The 16989-nt window shown below is 43.5% G+C and overlaps 1 protein-coding gene across 3 annotated transcripts in view; it reads left to right on the top strand.

The window, feature by feature from the left end:
• The window catches only part of mmd (disintegrin and metalloproteinase domain-containing protein mind-meld), a 61760-nt gene that overhangs the window by 19510 nt on the left and 25261 nt on the right, over nucleotides 1–16989 (top strand). For 2 of the 3 annotated variants that reach the window (XM_084593638.1, XM_084593637.1), the window contains exons 13-21: nucleotides 1166–1247; nucleotides 1315–1402; nucleotides 5635–5686; nucleotides 5755–5863; nucleotides 10033–10104; nucleotides 13141–13236; nucleotides 14392–14472; nucleotides 14539–14653; nucleotides 15989–16217. In XM_084593638.1, coding sequence (XP_084449764.1) covers nucleotides 1166–1247; nucleotides 1315–1402; nucleotides 5635–5686; nucleotides 5755–5863; nucleotides 10033–10104; nucleotides 13141–13236; nucleotides 14392–14472; nucleotides 14539–14653; nucleotides 15989–16217 — 924 coding nt within the window. Of the gene's footprint in view, nucleotides 1–1165; nucleotides 1248–1314; nucleotides 1403–5634; nucleotides 5687–5754; nucleotides 5864–8806; nucleotides 8906–10032; nucleotides 10105–13140; nucleotides 13237–14391; nucleotides 14473–14538; nucleotides 14654–15988; nucleotides 16218–16989 lie in introns of all 3 variants that reach the window. The other variant, XM_084593639.1, reaches the window with a different exon arrangement.

The following is a 16989-nucleotide window of genomic DNA, read 5'->3' as shown; positions in this document are numbered from 1 at the left end:
GCATTGGAAAAACGAAATGAGATAGCTTGCCAAATGGAGAGAAGAGCAGCAAGACAGCAGCTCTAGCGAGATCGTTCCTTCTATGCTCCCTTGCAACACCTTAAAAGGAGGCGTTGGTTGTGGAATGCTGCCCAAAGGGATGACTCATAGCTCACTCAGCCTTCACTTACAGTTTCGCCAAACTGGAAAGCACTGTGATGGCCGTCAACTGTGGAAACACTGTCGCAAACTGCGAAGGCGCAAAAACGAAGGCACACTAATAAGTGCCCGAGCACATGCGCTTCACCGTATGCAGTGGGGTTGTGCGGGCTGGCTTTGAGTCAGACACTTTTGTCATATGTTTTCTTTCCTTGTCCACTGTAGCCTAAGATGCATAGTTTTTAGGTTCTGACGAGAATTGTAAACAGTCAAAGCAGTCACCGTGAAACAACTGCAGCAGCTCATACAGGCCACAACTTCAGCACCTTGCGCTGTCTTCCACAAATCAGGTTGCTACCATGCATCTGTATATGGCGATCTAAAACAAGAATATTGGAGCCATTCAGGCTGCAACGACCTAAAAACCTGCAGCACATTTTTCTTTTGAATATTGAGTATCATAACATACAAGATACACCAAAAATGTATTTTCTATGCCAATACTTGCATACTTGAATGTCTTGCCAGTGATATCCCGCACCAGTACACAAAATGCATTGCAAGATAGTAGCGAAGATACATGTATCTGCGATACTGCCCATGAGTGGTAAATGAGACAAATAATTTCCGGTGCAACATTCAAGCACTCTAGGCAGGTGTGGGCATGACTGCACGTTTTTGTGAAAGAAAGGAGCTGTTAAGATAAGTACCTGGGTGCTATGATACCTGCAACTTTTGAAAGCTGCAAGAACTTCCGTGCAGAAGTAGCTTCAAACTGCTCATGCTGCTTTGCAGTTGAGCAGGTTGCCAGAAATGCAGGGAAAATATTTGCACTGCCACAGGCAAGTAACTAGCTTGTCAAAGAAACTTATACTTGCTAGTTTTCCACACCCAGAACGGGACATAAAGCAATCTAGAAGATAATGACAAGAGAGGCGTTTGCAGTCTCGTCTCGAGAACACCAGAGTTGCATGCAAGTGTTGAGATTTCATGACCGTAGAGCAGGGTTCAATTGTGGCGTGTGCAGGGGCCGCCATTTCCCCAGTCGGGAGGTGGGCATGGCCATCCCGGACACTGTGTGCACCGCTAAGGCTGTGGGCATCAGCCAGGTGAGTGCCAGAGTGGTGTACTTGCCCAGGGCATTTCTCACAAATGCATGCCGTTTTTCACTTTCAGGACACCAACGTGTACGAACCCCACCTTGTGGCAAGCACCGTGACACACATGCTGGGCCACAATCTGGGAATGAGCCATGACGACGGAGGTGAGGCACGCCCGCGTTCATCCAATAGGGGCAGTCTTTCCAAATGTGGGCAATAACTGCACCATTTTGGTTGCTCACTGTGGATTTGGGCTCTTGTGCTGGGGCATGAGCTGTGAGGAGGAGACAGTTCTACAGCAGAGCAACAAAAGAAAGAGCAAATGTTACTCCCAGTGGTGCAGGATGCCCACTTGGGTCCAGTTGTGCTTGGTATTCCTAAGATAAGATTACAGGGAGAACAAAGATGTCATTTGCCTCTCCTCACTCAGCAGTTTCTGCAGTAACTGCTAGTGACACTTGCTCGGTGTTCACAGCATGGTTCTATTTCACATTTACTTGGGCGCGGTGATATCTTGAAAGTGTACATGTCATCTACCAAAGCATGTTTGTGTTCGTGGTCATTTTTCATCAGTCCAGCTGAGCATGTCTGAACGAAGACGAAGCAGGAAGAAGAGAATGCATGCAGCAGTGAAGCTGCCTGCCGCATTAGACAATTTTCACTGCTTCTTTAATGTCACAGGAGTTGCTCTGATGCTGCCTTGACACTTTGAGGCCGAAAAGTGACCACGCTCAGAGGACATGAATAATGTATTTCTATGTGTACGATTTATTAATATCATTGTAGAAAAATATAGCAAATCCAGGGTTGGATTTGCTATATTTTTCTACAATGATCGTTATTGTCTACCATCTAGCACTGATTTTGCAAGTTACCAGCGGGTTAATTGCCATTCAATTTTTTTTACGTGACTTTGTACTTATGTGATGGAGCTATGGCATGTTATTGAAAGATAATACGCAAAATAAAATATTCAAGGTTTTGACAGGTGCTGTCTGATATCTTCGAATGGAATGGCATTTTTCCTTTGAAGCTTTGTGAGGCTATTGAGCAAAGGAAACGGCATCACTAAAATTCTCACGCAGGAACGGCACCTTGCGAGAAACGTATTGATGTCATGCTAGAGTGAAGTACTTTTTGAAAGAAAAGAAAGGGAAAAGGTTTCTCAGGACAAGGTTTAGGCTAGTTGATAGTTCATATTACGGTTGGTCACAGCATGAAAAGGATAGCATGAATGCAAGAACTGGATACATACAATGTTGACTATCGGCTTGTGAGTTTATTCAATAAATTCTTAGTTCATACAGAAAACAGGGCATCGTAAACTAAATTGTTATAGGAGAGCTAGAAGAAGGTCATTATGTGACCAGAAAATTAGAAATTTACTATTTATCAAGTAAGCATTCAGTTTCTTTCCTTGCTATATGTAAAAAACTTACAGGCCACTGAGGTGTGAAACATATGGTGCTTTGCAATTTGATGTGCCTTTATTTACTCTCTCATTAGCTGGGGTTTTTCCTTACTATTATTCATATGTAAGTGGATGCAGCTGGCACAGAACTGGGCTAATTGGAGAAATATGGGAGAGGCTTTCGCCCTGCAGTGGGTATAGTCAGGCTGATGATGATGATTTAACCGCCCTTTAACCGCCAACCCCGAGCTGTACTCGTCATAGAAGTTTGTACCAATATCTCGCTCATCTGGCCCAATGTTACACTGCTTCTTGTGCCAAAGATGAGCTATGGTCATTAGTTGCGTTGGTTGCAATTTTCAACTCCAAAGGGCAGTATTTGTCCATGAAAAACCACATTTCGTGTATTCCGTCCATGTTTTAAATCTAGCAACAATCATATTTCATAATGGCACTGTGCATGAAGAATGCCTGTGGTGGCAGGGCTTTAAAAAGAAGTTTACCGCAGAAAAATTCCACCAACACCAAAAAAGCAGAAACCAAGGTGGAGATATGTGTAGCAAGCACACATTTCATCTGAAGGACTCTGCAAAGAAGCCACGCACAGAAACACCAGCATGGTGCGAGGACTGCTAAGTTGGGCTTTGTGCAATGCAACACCCTGATTTGAAATCTGCCCTACAAATTTTGCCTAGTAATCATAAAAACTTGTTTGTGCTATTATGAGGCTATTACATTTAGGCACTTTTCAGTGTGCTACAGTGTAGATCATATCAGATAAATACTTAGAATTTCAGTATGTTGTGAAACATTACTGCAGCATGAATTGAAGGAAAGCCGCACTCAACAGCAGCTATTTTTTCTTTTCTAATTTTTTGGTAATTTTGACTGCAAATCAATGATGTATTATATTTTCAGAATCAGAATTGCATGGTAAAGATCATGACTACTTAAAAAAAGTTAGGATATTGGTACATTTTTCGAGCATTAGCATGCGAGAGGGGTATTTTGTAGAAAAAAATGCAAGAATAAAGTAACAGAAATGTATCTAATTTAATACACAACAGTTTTACCTAGTCCTAAGCAATTGGCTATCTGCACACACAAAACTGACTGACAAGCTTTTTCGAATAAAGAATTGTTATATAATTTTGAAAAGTCATTTTCAACAAGTTCCAAGGATGCACTTAGCCTCCTACGCGCAGACAGCGTGTAAGCATGCCAAATTATGGGGGCGGCCCACCTAAATTTGGAAGTCAGCACTGAGTTGGCCTTAGTCGCACTAGGCTGGGCACCGATTTTGGTCATCCCGGACACTGTGTGCACCGCTAAGGCTTGGCACCGATTTTGGTCAAATTTGAACGAAGTCAAATTTTGAGGTCCTAAGGGCAAAAATTTCGTTTCCGTGTTGGCCATACTAAAATTAGGATTAGGCACCAGTTTTGGTCAAATTCAGGCAAAGTCAAATTTTGGGTGTCCAAAGGGCCAAATTTTGGGGTGGCCCACCTAAATTTGGAAGTCACCATTGAGTGGACTACACTGAAATTAGTTTAGGCACCAATTTTGGTCAAATTCGGTTGAGGTCAATTATCGGGAATCGAGAGGGCCAAATCTTTTGCAGATGGGCAGACAGTTTCTATGCATGCTTTTCTGTGGCATGAGCCTGCGCGTTAATAGAAAAATATTGAAAATTCATCTTTTCATGCAAACTAATTGTTCCCTTTTATATTGGAGGGTCCTGTACAGATTTTTGTAAAATAAATTTCTGTTAATGTTAAAAAGAACAGCCGTGGGGTCTAGTTTCCAGAGTGCAGAGATATGGTGAGAAGGTCGTTTGTTTAAATCCAAACAATCGTTTTTCTTCAATATGTTTTCTTTGACTCCGGTTTCATAAAAGGAATGGTCAGCTGTTGTTACTCAATTCCAAATAACTTTTTTTCTTCTGAGCCTTGCTTTTCCACTCCTGCAAACAGTAGCTATAGTACTGCAATGTGCAGCGCCATGCTGGGCCCCTAACAAGACATGGCACTGGGACAATAGTGCCCAGTTTCCCTAATTTTGCTAAAGGGTTCTACCCGAAAGGAATGCGCATTCAACAAACATGCATGCACACAGCATCTCAGTCATGCATGCAGCAGTGAAGCTGCCGCATTAGACAATTTTCACTGCTTCTTTAATGTCACAGGAGTTGCTCTGATGCTGCCTTGACACTTTGAGGCCGAAAAGTGACCACGCTCAGAGGACATGAATAATGTATTTCTATGTGTACAATTTATTAAAACGGCGTGCACCCAGCATTTCCTGCTTATTTCATAGTGTCGTGACAGGCATCATGGACATTCCCACTCTCCACAGGTCGCTAAGCTCACATGTGCAACACTAAGTTTTGCTAGAGTAACAATGAAAGTGGCATTTATTTCGCTAAAGTAAAAGAAATTTCGGGTGTGCCTGCACATGAATGCTGATAATAGCATGCAGCAGATGCTTAAATGGGACAAATATGCCTCTTCAATATCAATGATCAATGGTTGCCAGACCAACCAGCTGTTTGAGGAAGGAAGGTACGAAGAACCTTTAAAAGCTACCTACTGCACCATATGAACTTGAATTTCAAGGAATTTCATTTGGTGTATGATATGGCAACTGTGGATTGAGTTGCTGCTGTGTTTGCATGTGTGCATGTGTGTGTTCACTGATGAAGTGTGCTAACTTGATGCAACAGGCAATAGCCAGTCCTACATGTGAATGCATTTTATTAGGTTTGACATGCACACTGTCCTGCACATATCTATGCAGATTTTGAATGTGGAGGATACTAATGGACAAGAGAATATTTCGAGATGAAGAGGCTTGTTCTAGCTGTCGTATCTGTAAATGATTTTGGCATATATTAGTTAAGCATTTCTGCAGCTGTCTCTGTAGTCGCACTAAGATTTTCTGGCTGTACGGTCTCTTGATTGCTGCCATGATTTTTAATACCGTCAGGGAACTGCCAGTGCCAAGACTCGTGGGGCTGCATCATGGCACCAGGAATTCTGTGAGTCTTCATTTGGCCTACCTCTAGAGGAGGCTGGCTGCGTGATTTTAATGGCAACTCCTTTGCAGAGGCACCAATCACATCCAGCCATACCACTTCTCATCATGCAGCCTAGAGGAGTACATCAACGCTCTGCGCATTGGCCATGGCATCTGTCTCTTCAACAAGCCTGGCCAGGTGAGTACTGATCGCCTGCAGAGCAAGAAACATGCAGGAGTGGAAGGTCCACTCTCTGGCCCAGTATGCGGCTAGCTTCTGGCATGCGGAAAGAGCAGCCATCCCCGTGTTACCCTCACTAACTCAAGCCTTGCATGCTTCAAAATGTTAGCATGACAAAAATTTATGGTGCTGCATAGTGGCATATGTAATAGGTGTGGCATGTTGATTGCTGATAACCTTACAAGATTTTTGTGGTGAAATTCAAACACATTGGAACATGGTGTGTAAAAATTCAAATTGGCCACCTGCAGGGTGGTTTGCGTGGTCACGAACCACCTTCGAACCAGCAAGTAAGTTTGCTCCATCAATACATGCTGTGCTTAGTTGACTACTTCCTAGTCTATATATGCACCTTCTAAACTGCTTGTAAATGTTCAGTCTCATACTTCGCTCTGCATATTGGAATTTTGGGTTATAAAGTAAAACTAAGAGCTTAATTTTTGCAATGCATGGTCAGCACAACCAGTACTGGGAAAATTTCTTTGTTTCATTCATATCTGAACTCTATCTCAAAAATTTTTTTTTATTTTTACTATCTTGATGTGCATTCATCTCGTGAAATACACCATGATGTAAGGGGGTTGGCTGGCGACAAGGTGGGAATTGTGGTGCAGTGGTGCAGTCCTTTCTATTTATTGCACCATGTTTCACAGCATGACCAGTGGACCATGCACACTGCTCACTGCTGTGCAAGGTATTGCTCACCCATGGGGGAATCATACAGTTAGGAGGGAGGCTTCCCAACTTCTCCGGCAACTCATTTAGATATCAGACTGTACATCAAGTGGTTACCCTGGCATTTTGACTCTTGCGGCTGCTTGTGTGCCTGGCTAGGTCTTAGAATTGTGCTGCGAACTGAGAATTATTTTTTATTGCACTGCTAAATGGGACCAATTGATGGATGCAAGGTTAACCTCATTGGTAGCAAACAACAAACTTGACTGTAACCTCATTCACTGATGGCCCTTTCCTCAAGTTATTACCAGCTGAATTTGCAGGTAGAGTTAAGCCACATTAATGCAAGCACTGTGGCTCTTAATCAATTCTGTCCATAAAGTGAGTCATTCATAGTAACATAGCTGAGAGAAAAAGAAAGAATACTTATTCTGGAAAAACGCTTTGTGATTTATGTTTGCTTTTGTGCATAGTGGTGTGCACGTACTTGAAATTTTCCAAATCTGGACACCATAATGTGCAGTGTCCTCGTTACCATGATTGCCAAAAAATATCAGTCTTATGTGCCTTGTACACCACGAGACGCATGATGCCAGTTTCTTTAAGCACCATCGCATGTTGATAGTTTGAGGTTCATTGCCCACATGGTGCAGCTAGATAGCACCATACCATGACAGCTTGGCTATTTGGTGGCTTCACTGCTCTAACACCGCAAGCATCAAGCTGCTGAATTCTGGCAGACTTAGTAGCTGGTTGTAGGCAGATGACCATGACATATCTGGACATTTCTGAGGAAATGGTGCAGCACTCCGCATTGTCAACTAGAATAGTCGCCTTTCTACTAGTTGACATTAGCTTCTGGTTAAATTTCTGCAAGTCCCTATGAAAATACTTGTTTATCTGAGATTTCTTGTTTGCTTTGCTGTTTTGAGAGTCAAATTTCTTTCCGGAGCAAACGGGTCTCTTGACTTACCTGCTACATTTGGCTTTATCTTGGCTATCCCATTTGCACTGTACATAGGCGCTATTGTTATTCTCTCCTTACTGCATTTTCTTCCATAGCAGGAGTTGCAAAAAGGGCTAAGTTTTAATTTCATTAACGTTTTAGAGAGGAAGAAAATTTATCAGAGGTGGGTGGGTAAATTTTCGAGTGAAAAACATTATAAATAATAAAAATTGGTCACAAATAGAATATCTTTAAATAATTTTGAAGATTAGTACAGCTGGTACAGAAACAAAAATACCACAAAACAATTTCTCACCCATCATCATCATCATCTTTTCCACGTGTAAGGTATGTCGCGTATTAAATAAAAAAAGCAGGAGCCATGTAGTAATACCTTACTTTAAGTTACTCGATAATGATTGCTACTGGTGAAAAACAAATGTTCAGCATTGCAGTTTGACTTATTGCTCACATGGAAATGAATGTTAAGTAAATTCTGTCTCGAAGCATAATTGTAAACTCAAGACCTTCTAGGAGTGATTGCAGCGGTTGGTTAGCAGTGAGGAAAGACACTGGAAAAATGCAGAAAGACGGTTGGCAAAATAGACAGAAGAACAGCAACACGATCAGCAACCTTAGAGGGGCCATTTCTTCCACGCTCTCTCACGATGCCTGATGCAAAATATTGGTGATAGAAAGCCACCCACAATGCAGTGTTCACCATGATACGTGGCCCACTAAGCCCCCTCGCATATTGATTTCACTGGACTGCATGCCTCGTGATTAGCTTCAACCCCTCAAGCGCTGTCGCGAGCCACAAAGCCCATGAAACAAAACCACACCATTAGATGCCTCAGTGTGCTTGCTGCATGGTACATAGTGCAGTTTCACGGGCTAGCTTTGAAGCTGCAAATTTTTATAATCAAAATTGACTTTTAACATTAAACAAATGTGGAAGTGAGACATGAGGAATCCCATTATGTGTGAGTGTTTTCAAGATGTAAAATACTCAGCAGCTGAGTTGATAGGCTGCTTATAAATAAGTTTGGTGGTCCCCCAGAGACACGCATAGCCTGTTCGATGGTTATTCTGTCATACTATCATTGCTTTGGCAAAATGCGCAATGTGTCATCAGTGCGTGCAGTATCTGCTGTTACGTGCATATGGGGCCTCCTTCCCATGCTGGTGCCAGTTGGTGGTTTCTGCTCCTGCACATTCTTGCTCTGAGCATGTGCTATTGCGGTCACTGGCCCCCTGATGCTGTCCACGCAATGTTCCAGGTTCTTTTGGACTGCGGCGAACTCCAGGGGCCTTCGTCAGTGCCAATTCACTGCACACCGTTGGCACTTCATGGAAGTACTGACGAAGGCGTGACAAAGGCACGCATTCCTGAATTTGTCGGCAGTCCAGAGGACCTGGAATGCAGTGTAGAATAGAGCGGTGCACTGCTCGCAGCTGGGCAGTGCACCTGGCTTGCACATACACTACAGAGCAGCTGCTAAAATTATATGCCGCCTTTCACATAGGCCCGTTCAATGCACCATCACTCACAATTGGAGGTTCGACTTTTCAGGTTTTATTTTTTGGAAGTTTAACAAATTTTTTTTACTGTATTTCAAACTCGCTTTCGTAGTTGTTTTTTTCGGCAAGTAGTGCTTGCTGTTTACCAATTTTTCATTTTCTTCATTAGATATGTTACATCTTTATGCAGTAAAAAGTAGTTCATCTTGGCCTTTCTTCTAGAACAGGGGTTCTCAAACTTTCTCCCTTGAAAAACTTTAACAGCCATAAATATGTGCTACAGAACACTCTCCCCCCCACCCCCCTCTCCTCCCTTTAGGCGAGGTTGCTTGTGCATGGACTCGTCCTGGTTTCTTCGTTCTTTTTAGTTTTGTAAGCATTTTCTTTTTTTCTTGAGATTGGCTCTCAGCCTTTTATTAAATGCTCAATTCTCACTCATGTCCAGGCCTCTATATTCAGGCCAGGGACGGGGACGGGTGTCTGTTCCATTGGAAGCTCACAGAGCCCACAAAGACAGCTCGTGGAACCCAGTTTGAGAACCCCTGAAGTACAAGCTGTTATTGTCGTATCATTAATAGTTGCGTTAAGATCTGTCCCTGCAGAAGGCAGTCATACAGTGGTAATAGGAAGTGAAATTGTCAAAGTTAAATGACTGGGTCAGGAGAAAAAAAGACATGCGGAACTTTAGTTTTAAAAACTTTTTTGTCGTTGTGCTAAATGAAAGGACCGCACATTATATCGTCTGCATGCTGAAACGGCAATGGAACTGCTGTTCATTCATGTGAGAAAGCAAAACGTGACACCTTAGTGCCATCTATGCAGAATTTTGCAGCAACAGTTCCTTTTTACGATTTCAAAAGTTGTCAGTGTCCTATATTAGGTGAAAAAGTGACGGCTATAAGCCAGTGGTAATTTAGTCTTTAGGGTTGTATACTTATATGATTATACGATCTGTGGTAGCAACTACTATTGTAAAATTGTGCAGCTCGAGGACTTCCGCTCGTGTGGCAATGGCGTCAAGGAGCAAGATGAGGACTGCGACTGCGGCACCATGGAGGTGGGTGCTCACTCATCGCGTCTATCATATCCAGGAGGCATGCGCAAAATGGATATTAATTTGTGCAAAACGCAGACTATGAACTATGTTGAGGTGCAAAAGAAAAAATACTGATTTCTGAGGATGGCACGTCTATGGCAATGTTTCCTCAAAAGTATTCAAATTATGGCAACTACACACCATTGTTCAAGTAATGCCATGTAAGCAGTCATGCATCAGATGCTGCTAAAGTGATGTAAAAATGATGGGAGTTGAAGCATGGCTTGAGCCTAGTTACACGAGTGAAAGACGTCGTGAAGAGGCTTAGCTACGTCTCCTCATAAAAAAATTAGCCTGTCATGACATTTGAATTCATGTTACCCCTATGCCACAGGCAGGAGGTGCCTGCTCAGCTGCCAAGCCATATGGGAGGGTGATATCAGAATCAGTCTGCCAGAACCGTTTGCATTCTCATTACCCCTAGGACAAGCAGGCACGTCCATATGGCTTGGTTGAAGCGTGACTTTATATGTGGGCTGGTAGCTTACGCTCTCGCGTTGATGAGCTTAAGTGTCCCCAATAATGTAGCACCTTACACTGATAGGGCGTGATAGGGGAATAATGTAGCAGGCAAAAGAAGCTTCCGCCGTTGCTTTCGCAATTCAGCTAGGCTTAACCAGAGCTCAACCACAACTAATTTTTTGTTTAAATTGGTTTTGGGGGAGCGGGAGGCACAGTGTCTGTCTCACATTTTGGTGTACACCTATGCTTAATTTGTAAATAAAAGAAAGGCGCTGTATCTGTCACAGTTCTCAGTGTACACCTGAAATGCCTCTAATGAATGAGAAGGGAAGAGGTCCTGGTCCTGCTTAATATATGCCCCATATATGGGTCTGCCATGCTGGAATTAGTGGTGCCTGTTGGTTCCGTGCCATTATTAAATTTAATTTTGACTAGGACAAATGATATTGACATGTGCCATAGAAGATGGCTGAAACTGACATGTATGATAGGGGTAGACTGCAAAGAAGGAAAGCTGTGCTCTGGCTCGTGCTCGCTTGGCCGGCTGCTGTAGTTCATCGATTCCAGATTAAATTCCGAGTAACGTTTCGTTACAAATCTGGTGGAAGCAATTCCAGGTGCGACCCCAGTCCTGCGTAACCTACCTGTCGCCATGTAGAGCTCACTCCACTTCACTAGCGCCTTAGTTGTCGCTTGCGTGGAGAGCCCCTTGAATTCGGATCTGTTCCGGTCGCTATCGGGAGGACGCTGCCTCGGATGTCTGCAGAACCAGCTGCAATGACATCTGAGAGCAGGCTTCCAGCGCAGATGCTGTGCCATCAGCCGTGAACAGCACCATATTTTCCCGGCGATGTGTTCGAGGACACCGAGTACTGGCTTGAGACCTTCGAGCATATTGCTCTTTACGATAAGTAGAGCAATGAACGCAAGCTGAGCAACATTTATTTCGTTTTTGAACAATCGGCGTGGACGTGATTCAAGAACCATTAGGCTTCTTTTCCATCCTGGGAAGCCTTCTGTTGTGACTTGAAAGCCAGAGTGCTGACCACCGTGAGCGAGCAGAAGCTGCGCTACACTCGCGCAGCCAGCACCACAACTAAAGCGTGGGCATGTTTTTCAAAAATATGGCTCGACTTTTCAAGCGAGTGCAGCCGGAGCAGAGCTTCACTTTTTCATCATCTCCCCCTATCGCTTGTGCCAGTCTCACTCGTCTTCTATGGCATGTGTCAGTATTGCTATGAAGACGACAAAGCGGTTAGTGGTGCAGGGTTGAGCACTTGCGCTAGGTCTGCTGGCTTCCACTGGCCAAAAAAGCATATCTCATCATCATTTCATCACATCATTCTATTTCTGTTTTGTTGCCGTGCTTCATCGCTTTCCATGCCACCACATAACAATATATACAATTTAGCAAATTAAGCTACTGATAGTTCCTCTTATAAGAACCATATTAGCTTTGCCATGTTTTTAAAGTATGCAAAATGTTCACATGGATATATTAGGTGTAGTTGGGCAGACCAATGGAGCCTGTTGGCAAGACGAGTTGTTGTAGACTGATCAAACGGATTGTCATATAAGGATATGACCTACCATTTATACTACTTGTGTGTGCAACGAGATGTCTATCTGGACTGTCAAATTAGTGCGGCTATATTAATTGAAACCAGTGAACACCACTGTGTCCCATTGTTAATCATTTGCGAACACTAATGATTCCAACTGGCAAGTCTGGTATTATTAAAATGGTTTCAACCTTGACTTAACCATAACCATTTGGGGGTAATTATTTCCCAGCTGGTCGCAACTAAGTCAGTTTATTCCAATTAGCAATTGGGCTCAGTAGGATGGGAAGGTGAGATCGGAATCGAGCTTTGCAGGACCCTTTGATCCCAAGTTAGACACACTGCCCTTAGGCCACACAGGCACATTCATACAGCATGGTTAAAGGGGGGCTTTAACTGTATGTTGCTCATGGCAACCTAGGCAACATACGTCACTGTCCTTCTCCCGAGCGTGCTTCTGGCAGGTTATATCGAGAAGACAATGACATCAGATACATCTATCATTTACCAAGACAAACTATACCAAACTACAAATGTAATGAATGCAGAGCAAAAAACGACGACCACTGAGAAAAAGACGGCACGACACTTTGTGTCGTACGCTTCTTTGTGTTGTGTCATCTTCTGCTCATGGTCGTCCTTTTCTGCGCTGCTTGCATAACAAAAATGAGTCACCAACTAGCCCAGCAGCAAGCTTCATTGAAGTATGCTAAACTAGTAAATAGTCGCACATATTACTAAGTGTAGCTACTTTAAATCTCTGCAATTTTTTGTGTTCCCTGGTGCAATGGTCACTGGTACTATGTATTTTCTCTCCTGCTTGGACATTACACATGTCAGCAGTATTTTATAAATGGACTTTTGCGTACTTCTCTACATACTTTCTAGAAAATTCCTAAAGCATTATTTTAAACACCCTTTACATCCTAACCACCTTTCCTCATCTGCCTTGTTCTTGTATGCTTGATTCCAGGAGTGTGCAAAGACCGATCCATGCTGTGACCCAATCACCTGCAAGCTGCGTGTTGAAGCAAACTGCTCTGCCGGGCCTTGTTGTGAGAACTGCAAGGTGTGAGCAATGAGCTAATCATTTGCGTTTTAGGCCTCTGCTGAAAGCCATTGGTGTGAGCATTTGTGCCCTTGAGTATTGAGGTCTGAGCACTATTTGTATCAAGTAACTGCATTTTGTCATAGTTGCTGCACTGGCTATTTAGGTTGGATGATTGAAATGACAGGATTGAGATGTATTTGTTGTTTTTTTATTACCACCAACCTGCAGCCAGGAGCAGCACAAGGAAAGAAAAATCCCAATAAAGGTGCTTTGGCTGTGGTCCCTTATTAGGAGATAGTCATGGCAGCTGTGGCTTGCTAAGGAAGCCTAACTGTAGAAACATTGAATGTTGTATGTAGCAAGCTGTGCATTCTCACCATTGGTAGCCACCTGTGTCATTTTATGCAACTGCATGATCTTTGTATGGGGTGACTAACATCAAAAGAGCAGTTAACTGAAATGGCCTTCCAATAAATTAGATCTTTACTGAATAGCGCTTCACCTCATTTTTTTCTTACAGTTTTTTTTTTCGCCATCTTTCCTCAGCTTATTCTATGAAAGCATTGACAACACCGTGCTCCTGTCTCAGGGAAACCATTGTGTTGCTCTCTCTAAAGATATGGTGTCTTTCACAGTGCCTGCTGGATTGTGCACTAGTGGAAGGATTGTGTACTAGTGGAAGGAGACATTACTTTTTCACATCTACTGACTGAGAAAAATTGCTTGTGGTGAACTATTCAGCCTTTTTAATCCAATTTTGTGGGTACAGTCGGCTGTTTTTATTGGTATGCATTGTGTACCGTTGGCAGCAAACAACCATTGTGACACGTCATTTGCAAAACTCTCAAGGGACCAAAAAGGACAATGTTGCCTGTGGTGCATATGAAGTTCAAAACTAAGGCAGTGCCTTCCTCTTTTTGTTAGGCGGGAAGGGGGGAGAAAGTGCATATCTCACATTTCAAAGCTTGCAAGGTCATCACTCCCAGAGCAGTAGTGTGGTTGCGTGCTCATGAACAGCAGCACAGTTCCTTTTGGACACCTTTTTGTAACCGTTCTGCGGTAGCGGACAATCACTGTATTTTCAAATTACCACACGCTACTGGCAATGGCTTACCCTGGGAATGTGGCCAATAGACAGTGTATGTGCTTCAAATGGCGCATGTGCTGCTGCAGTTGCGTGCTGCTGGCCAGCTGTGTCGGATCCCGGAGTCCGAATGTGACATCCCTGAATTTTGTGATGGCCACTCTGGTGAGGTAAGTCCAAGCTGATGAGGGGAAAGGAAAACGTGTGATTGAGCACACTGCTTTGTGCTGCTGCAGTGTCCGCCAAACATCTACAAGAAGGCTGGCCAGGACTGCAAGAAGGGCAGTGGTTTCTGCTACAGGGGCAAGTGCCATACCTCAGATGAACAGTGCGAATTCATCTGGGGCTTTGGTGAGCTTCCTCTTTTTACTTAGTCATCTCGTACAGGGCACTTTGTCTTATCAAATTCATCATCATCATAATCAGCCAGACTATACTCAGTGCAGGGTGAAGGTCTCTCTCACGTTCCTCCAATTAACCAAGACCTGTGCTAGCTGCATCCACTTGACCCCTGCAAACTTCTTAACCTCATCCACCCACCTAATTTTCTGCTGCCCCCTGCTACGCTTTCCTTCCCTTGGTATCCAATTTGTTACACTTAGCAACCATCGGGCGTCCTCTCATCAAACTGCATGTCCTGCCCATGACCATTTATTCTTCTTTATTTTTTTTAGAATGTCATTAACTCCAGTTATTTCTCTGATCCACCCTGCATGCTTCCTATCTCTTAATGTTACACCTACCATTTTCTGTTACATAGCTTTTTGCGTTGTCCTTAATGTAAGTAGAAGCCTTTCCGTTTGTCTCCACATTTCAGCCCCATGGGTGAGTACTGGTAAGATGCAACTATTTCATACTTTCCTCTTTAGCAATACCGGTAAGCTGCGAGTACTTGCCAAATGGATTATTCTAATCTTATTCTCCTAGTTATTTCCTTTTCATGGTCCAGATCTGCAGTTACTACCTGTTCTATAAGTACTAGACATATTCGCCTACTACTTCCAGTGCTTCGCTAACTATTGTAAACTGCTGCTTCATCCCGAGGTTGTTGAGCCTGTTGCTTATCCAGTCCATCTGGGCACAACTGTAAGGGCCTTTTGAACATATGTGATTTGCTTGAAATTCAGTGCACAGTTACGAAAAGCAAAAATGGTAGCGTTGACTGCTGTTACTGAAGTGGCTGAATTAATATGTAGGTATATTCAGTGGCACTGTTGAGTACCTTTTATCTCAGCTAGGCCTTGCAGCTATGCATATCTCAGCTATGGATGTGGAAGAGAAATTCATTTAAATATGCCCTTGTGGAATGGAAAACAATCTTTGAAAAGTGCGTACTATCACAGTGGACTGTCTTCCAGCAGAACATGCCTCTAGCAGCTGCCACAAGCACTATAAATTCGCAGGGGCACGCCTGCACACTTTTCTGAACACTTTTTTTATGAATAATTCTTTCACAATGGCAAGGTTGCGTTACATTTGGCCAATAAAGCATGTAGGCTTGAGTCATCTGTGGACACACCTACCACACTGTACATTGTCCGTATCTACTTTTTTGTTGAAAGTGTTGTATGCTGAAATTTTGATTAAGGCTAAGAAACAGAAGCGGCCTACATTATCCACATGTTGCTGCGTCACAGCTGAGGCCCAGTGGAGCTGGGCACCTCTCACAGTGCTGTCACAATGCAGGGGCACGACGCTCGGACGAGAAGTGCTTTGGCGAGTTCAACGTCCAGGGCAGCATGAGTGGCAACTGTGGACCTGATGGCCGTGGCGGCTACATCAAATGCAGCCGTGAGCACATGATGTGTGGCACACTGCAGTGCCAGCGTGGTGCACGTGCCCCCATCGTGCTTGGCATGGAGAAGCTGTACACACGAACCATCATCTCCATCGAGGGCTCCGAGTTTGAGTGCAAGTGCGTATTTTCAAGGCTCACTTTTCATCTGTGGTTACCATCCATATTACAGGAAAGTAAGGAAGCAGATGATGAAGAAAAGGCAGACTGAGCCACATTGGTTGTTAGCATATCATGCTATCAACCATCATGCTTAAAGGCTATGCTTGTAAAAAGATTTTATTAAACAATGGTGTCTTTAGCAGCAAAGTCTTTCTGCTGCACAAAGTTATACAGTGTTACATTGTGTATTTACTAATTACATAAAATTACACAAGATAAAGCAGAAGTTTGCTTTCACAATCTCTAATGATATTGCTAGCTCACAATGTCCATTCCCTATTGCGGCATCTACAGTGCATCAGTCAAGTGCGTCCCTGTTGTGAGGTGCAACAGGTTCGTTTGATTCGGAACTGGTTCGCTGCACCAATTCTGAAAAAGTTACACCGGTGCAGTTGGTTGCCGGTGAGGTGCAGTTCCAGTTTTGTGGTTCAGGTGCAGGTGCAGCGCGTCAGCAGCACCACGTCAGACGAGCCTAGTCATCTGCTCGTGAGTTCCCGTGCACCGCGAGCTGTAAATTTTCGCTGTGCGTCGCGATGTCATGGACGACAACATCGTCGAAGTCATATTTAAAAAATTTCTGGAGTCCTTCGACAGTGAGGATGAGGAACCCGATGCCGTGCTTTCCTTCAAGGCAACATCGTTGTTCAGACCGAGACAGACTGATTCAGACAGACCGACTTCCTGTACAACTGAAGCGCTGTTGCCAGATATTTCAGCTTTGAACTCGAGA

This window comes from Amblyomma maculatum, chromosome 2 (assembly GCF_055883805.1).
Source record: "Amblyomma maculatum isolate TAMU_Amacu chromosome 2, ASM5588380v1, whole genome shotgun sequence".
Taxonomy (NCBI): domain Eukaryota; kingdom Metazoa; phylum Arthropoda; class Arachnida; order Ixodida; family Ixodidae; genus Amblyomma; species Amblyomma maculatum.
Note: the sequence above shows the minus strand (reverse complement) of the source record. Positions and strands in the feature narration are given on the sequence as shown.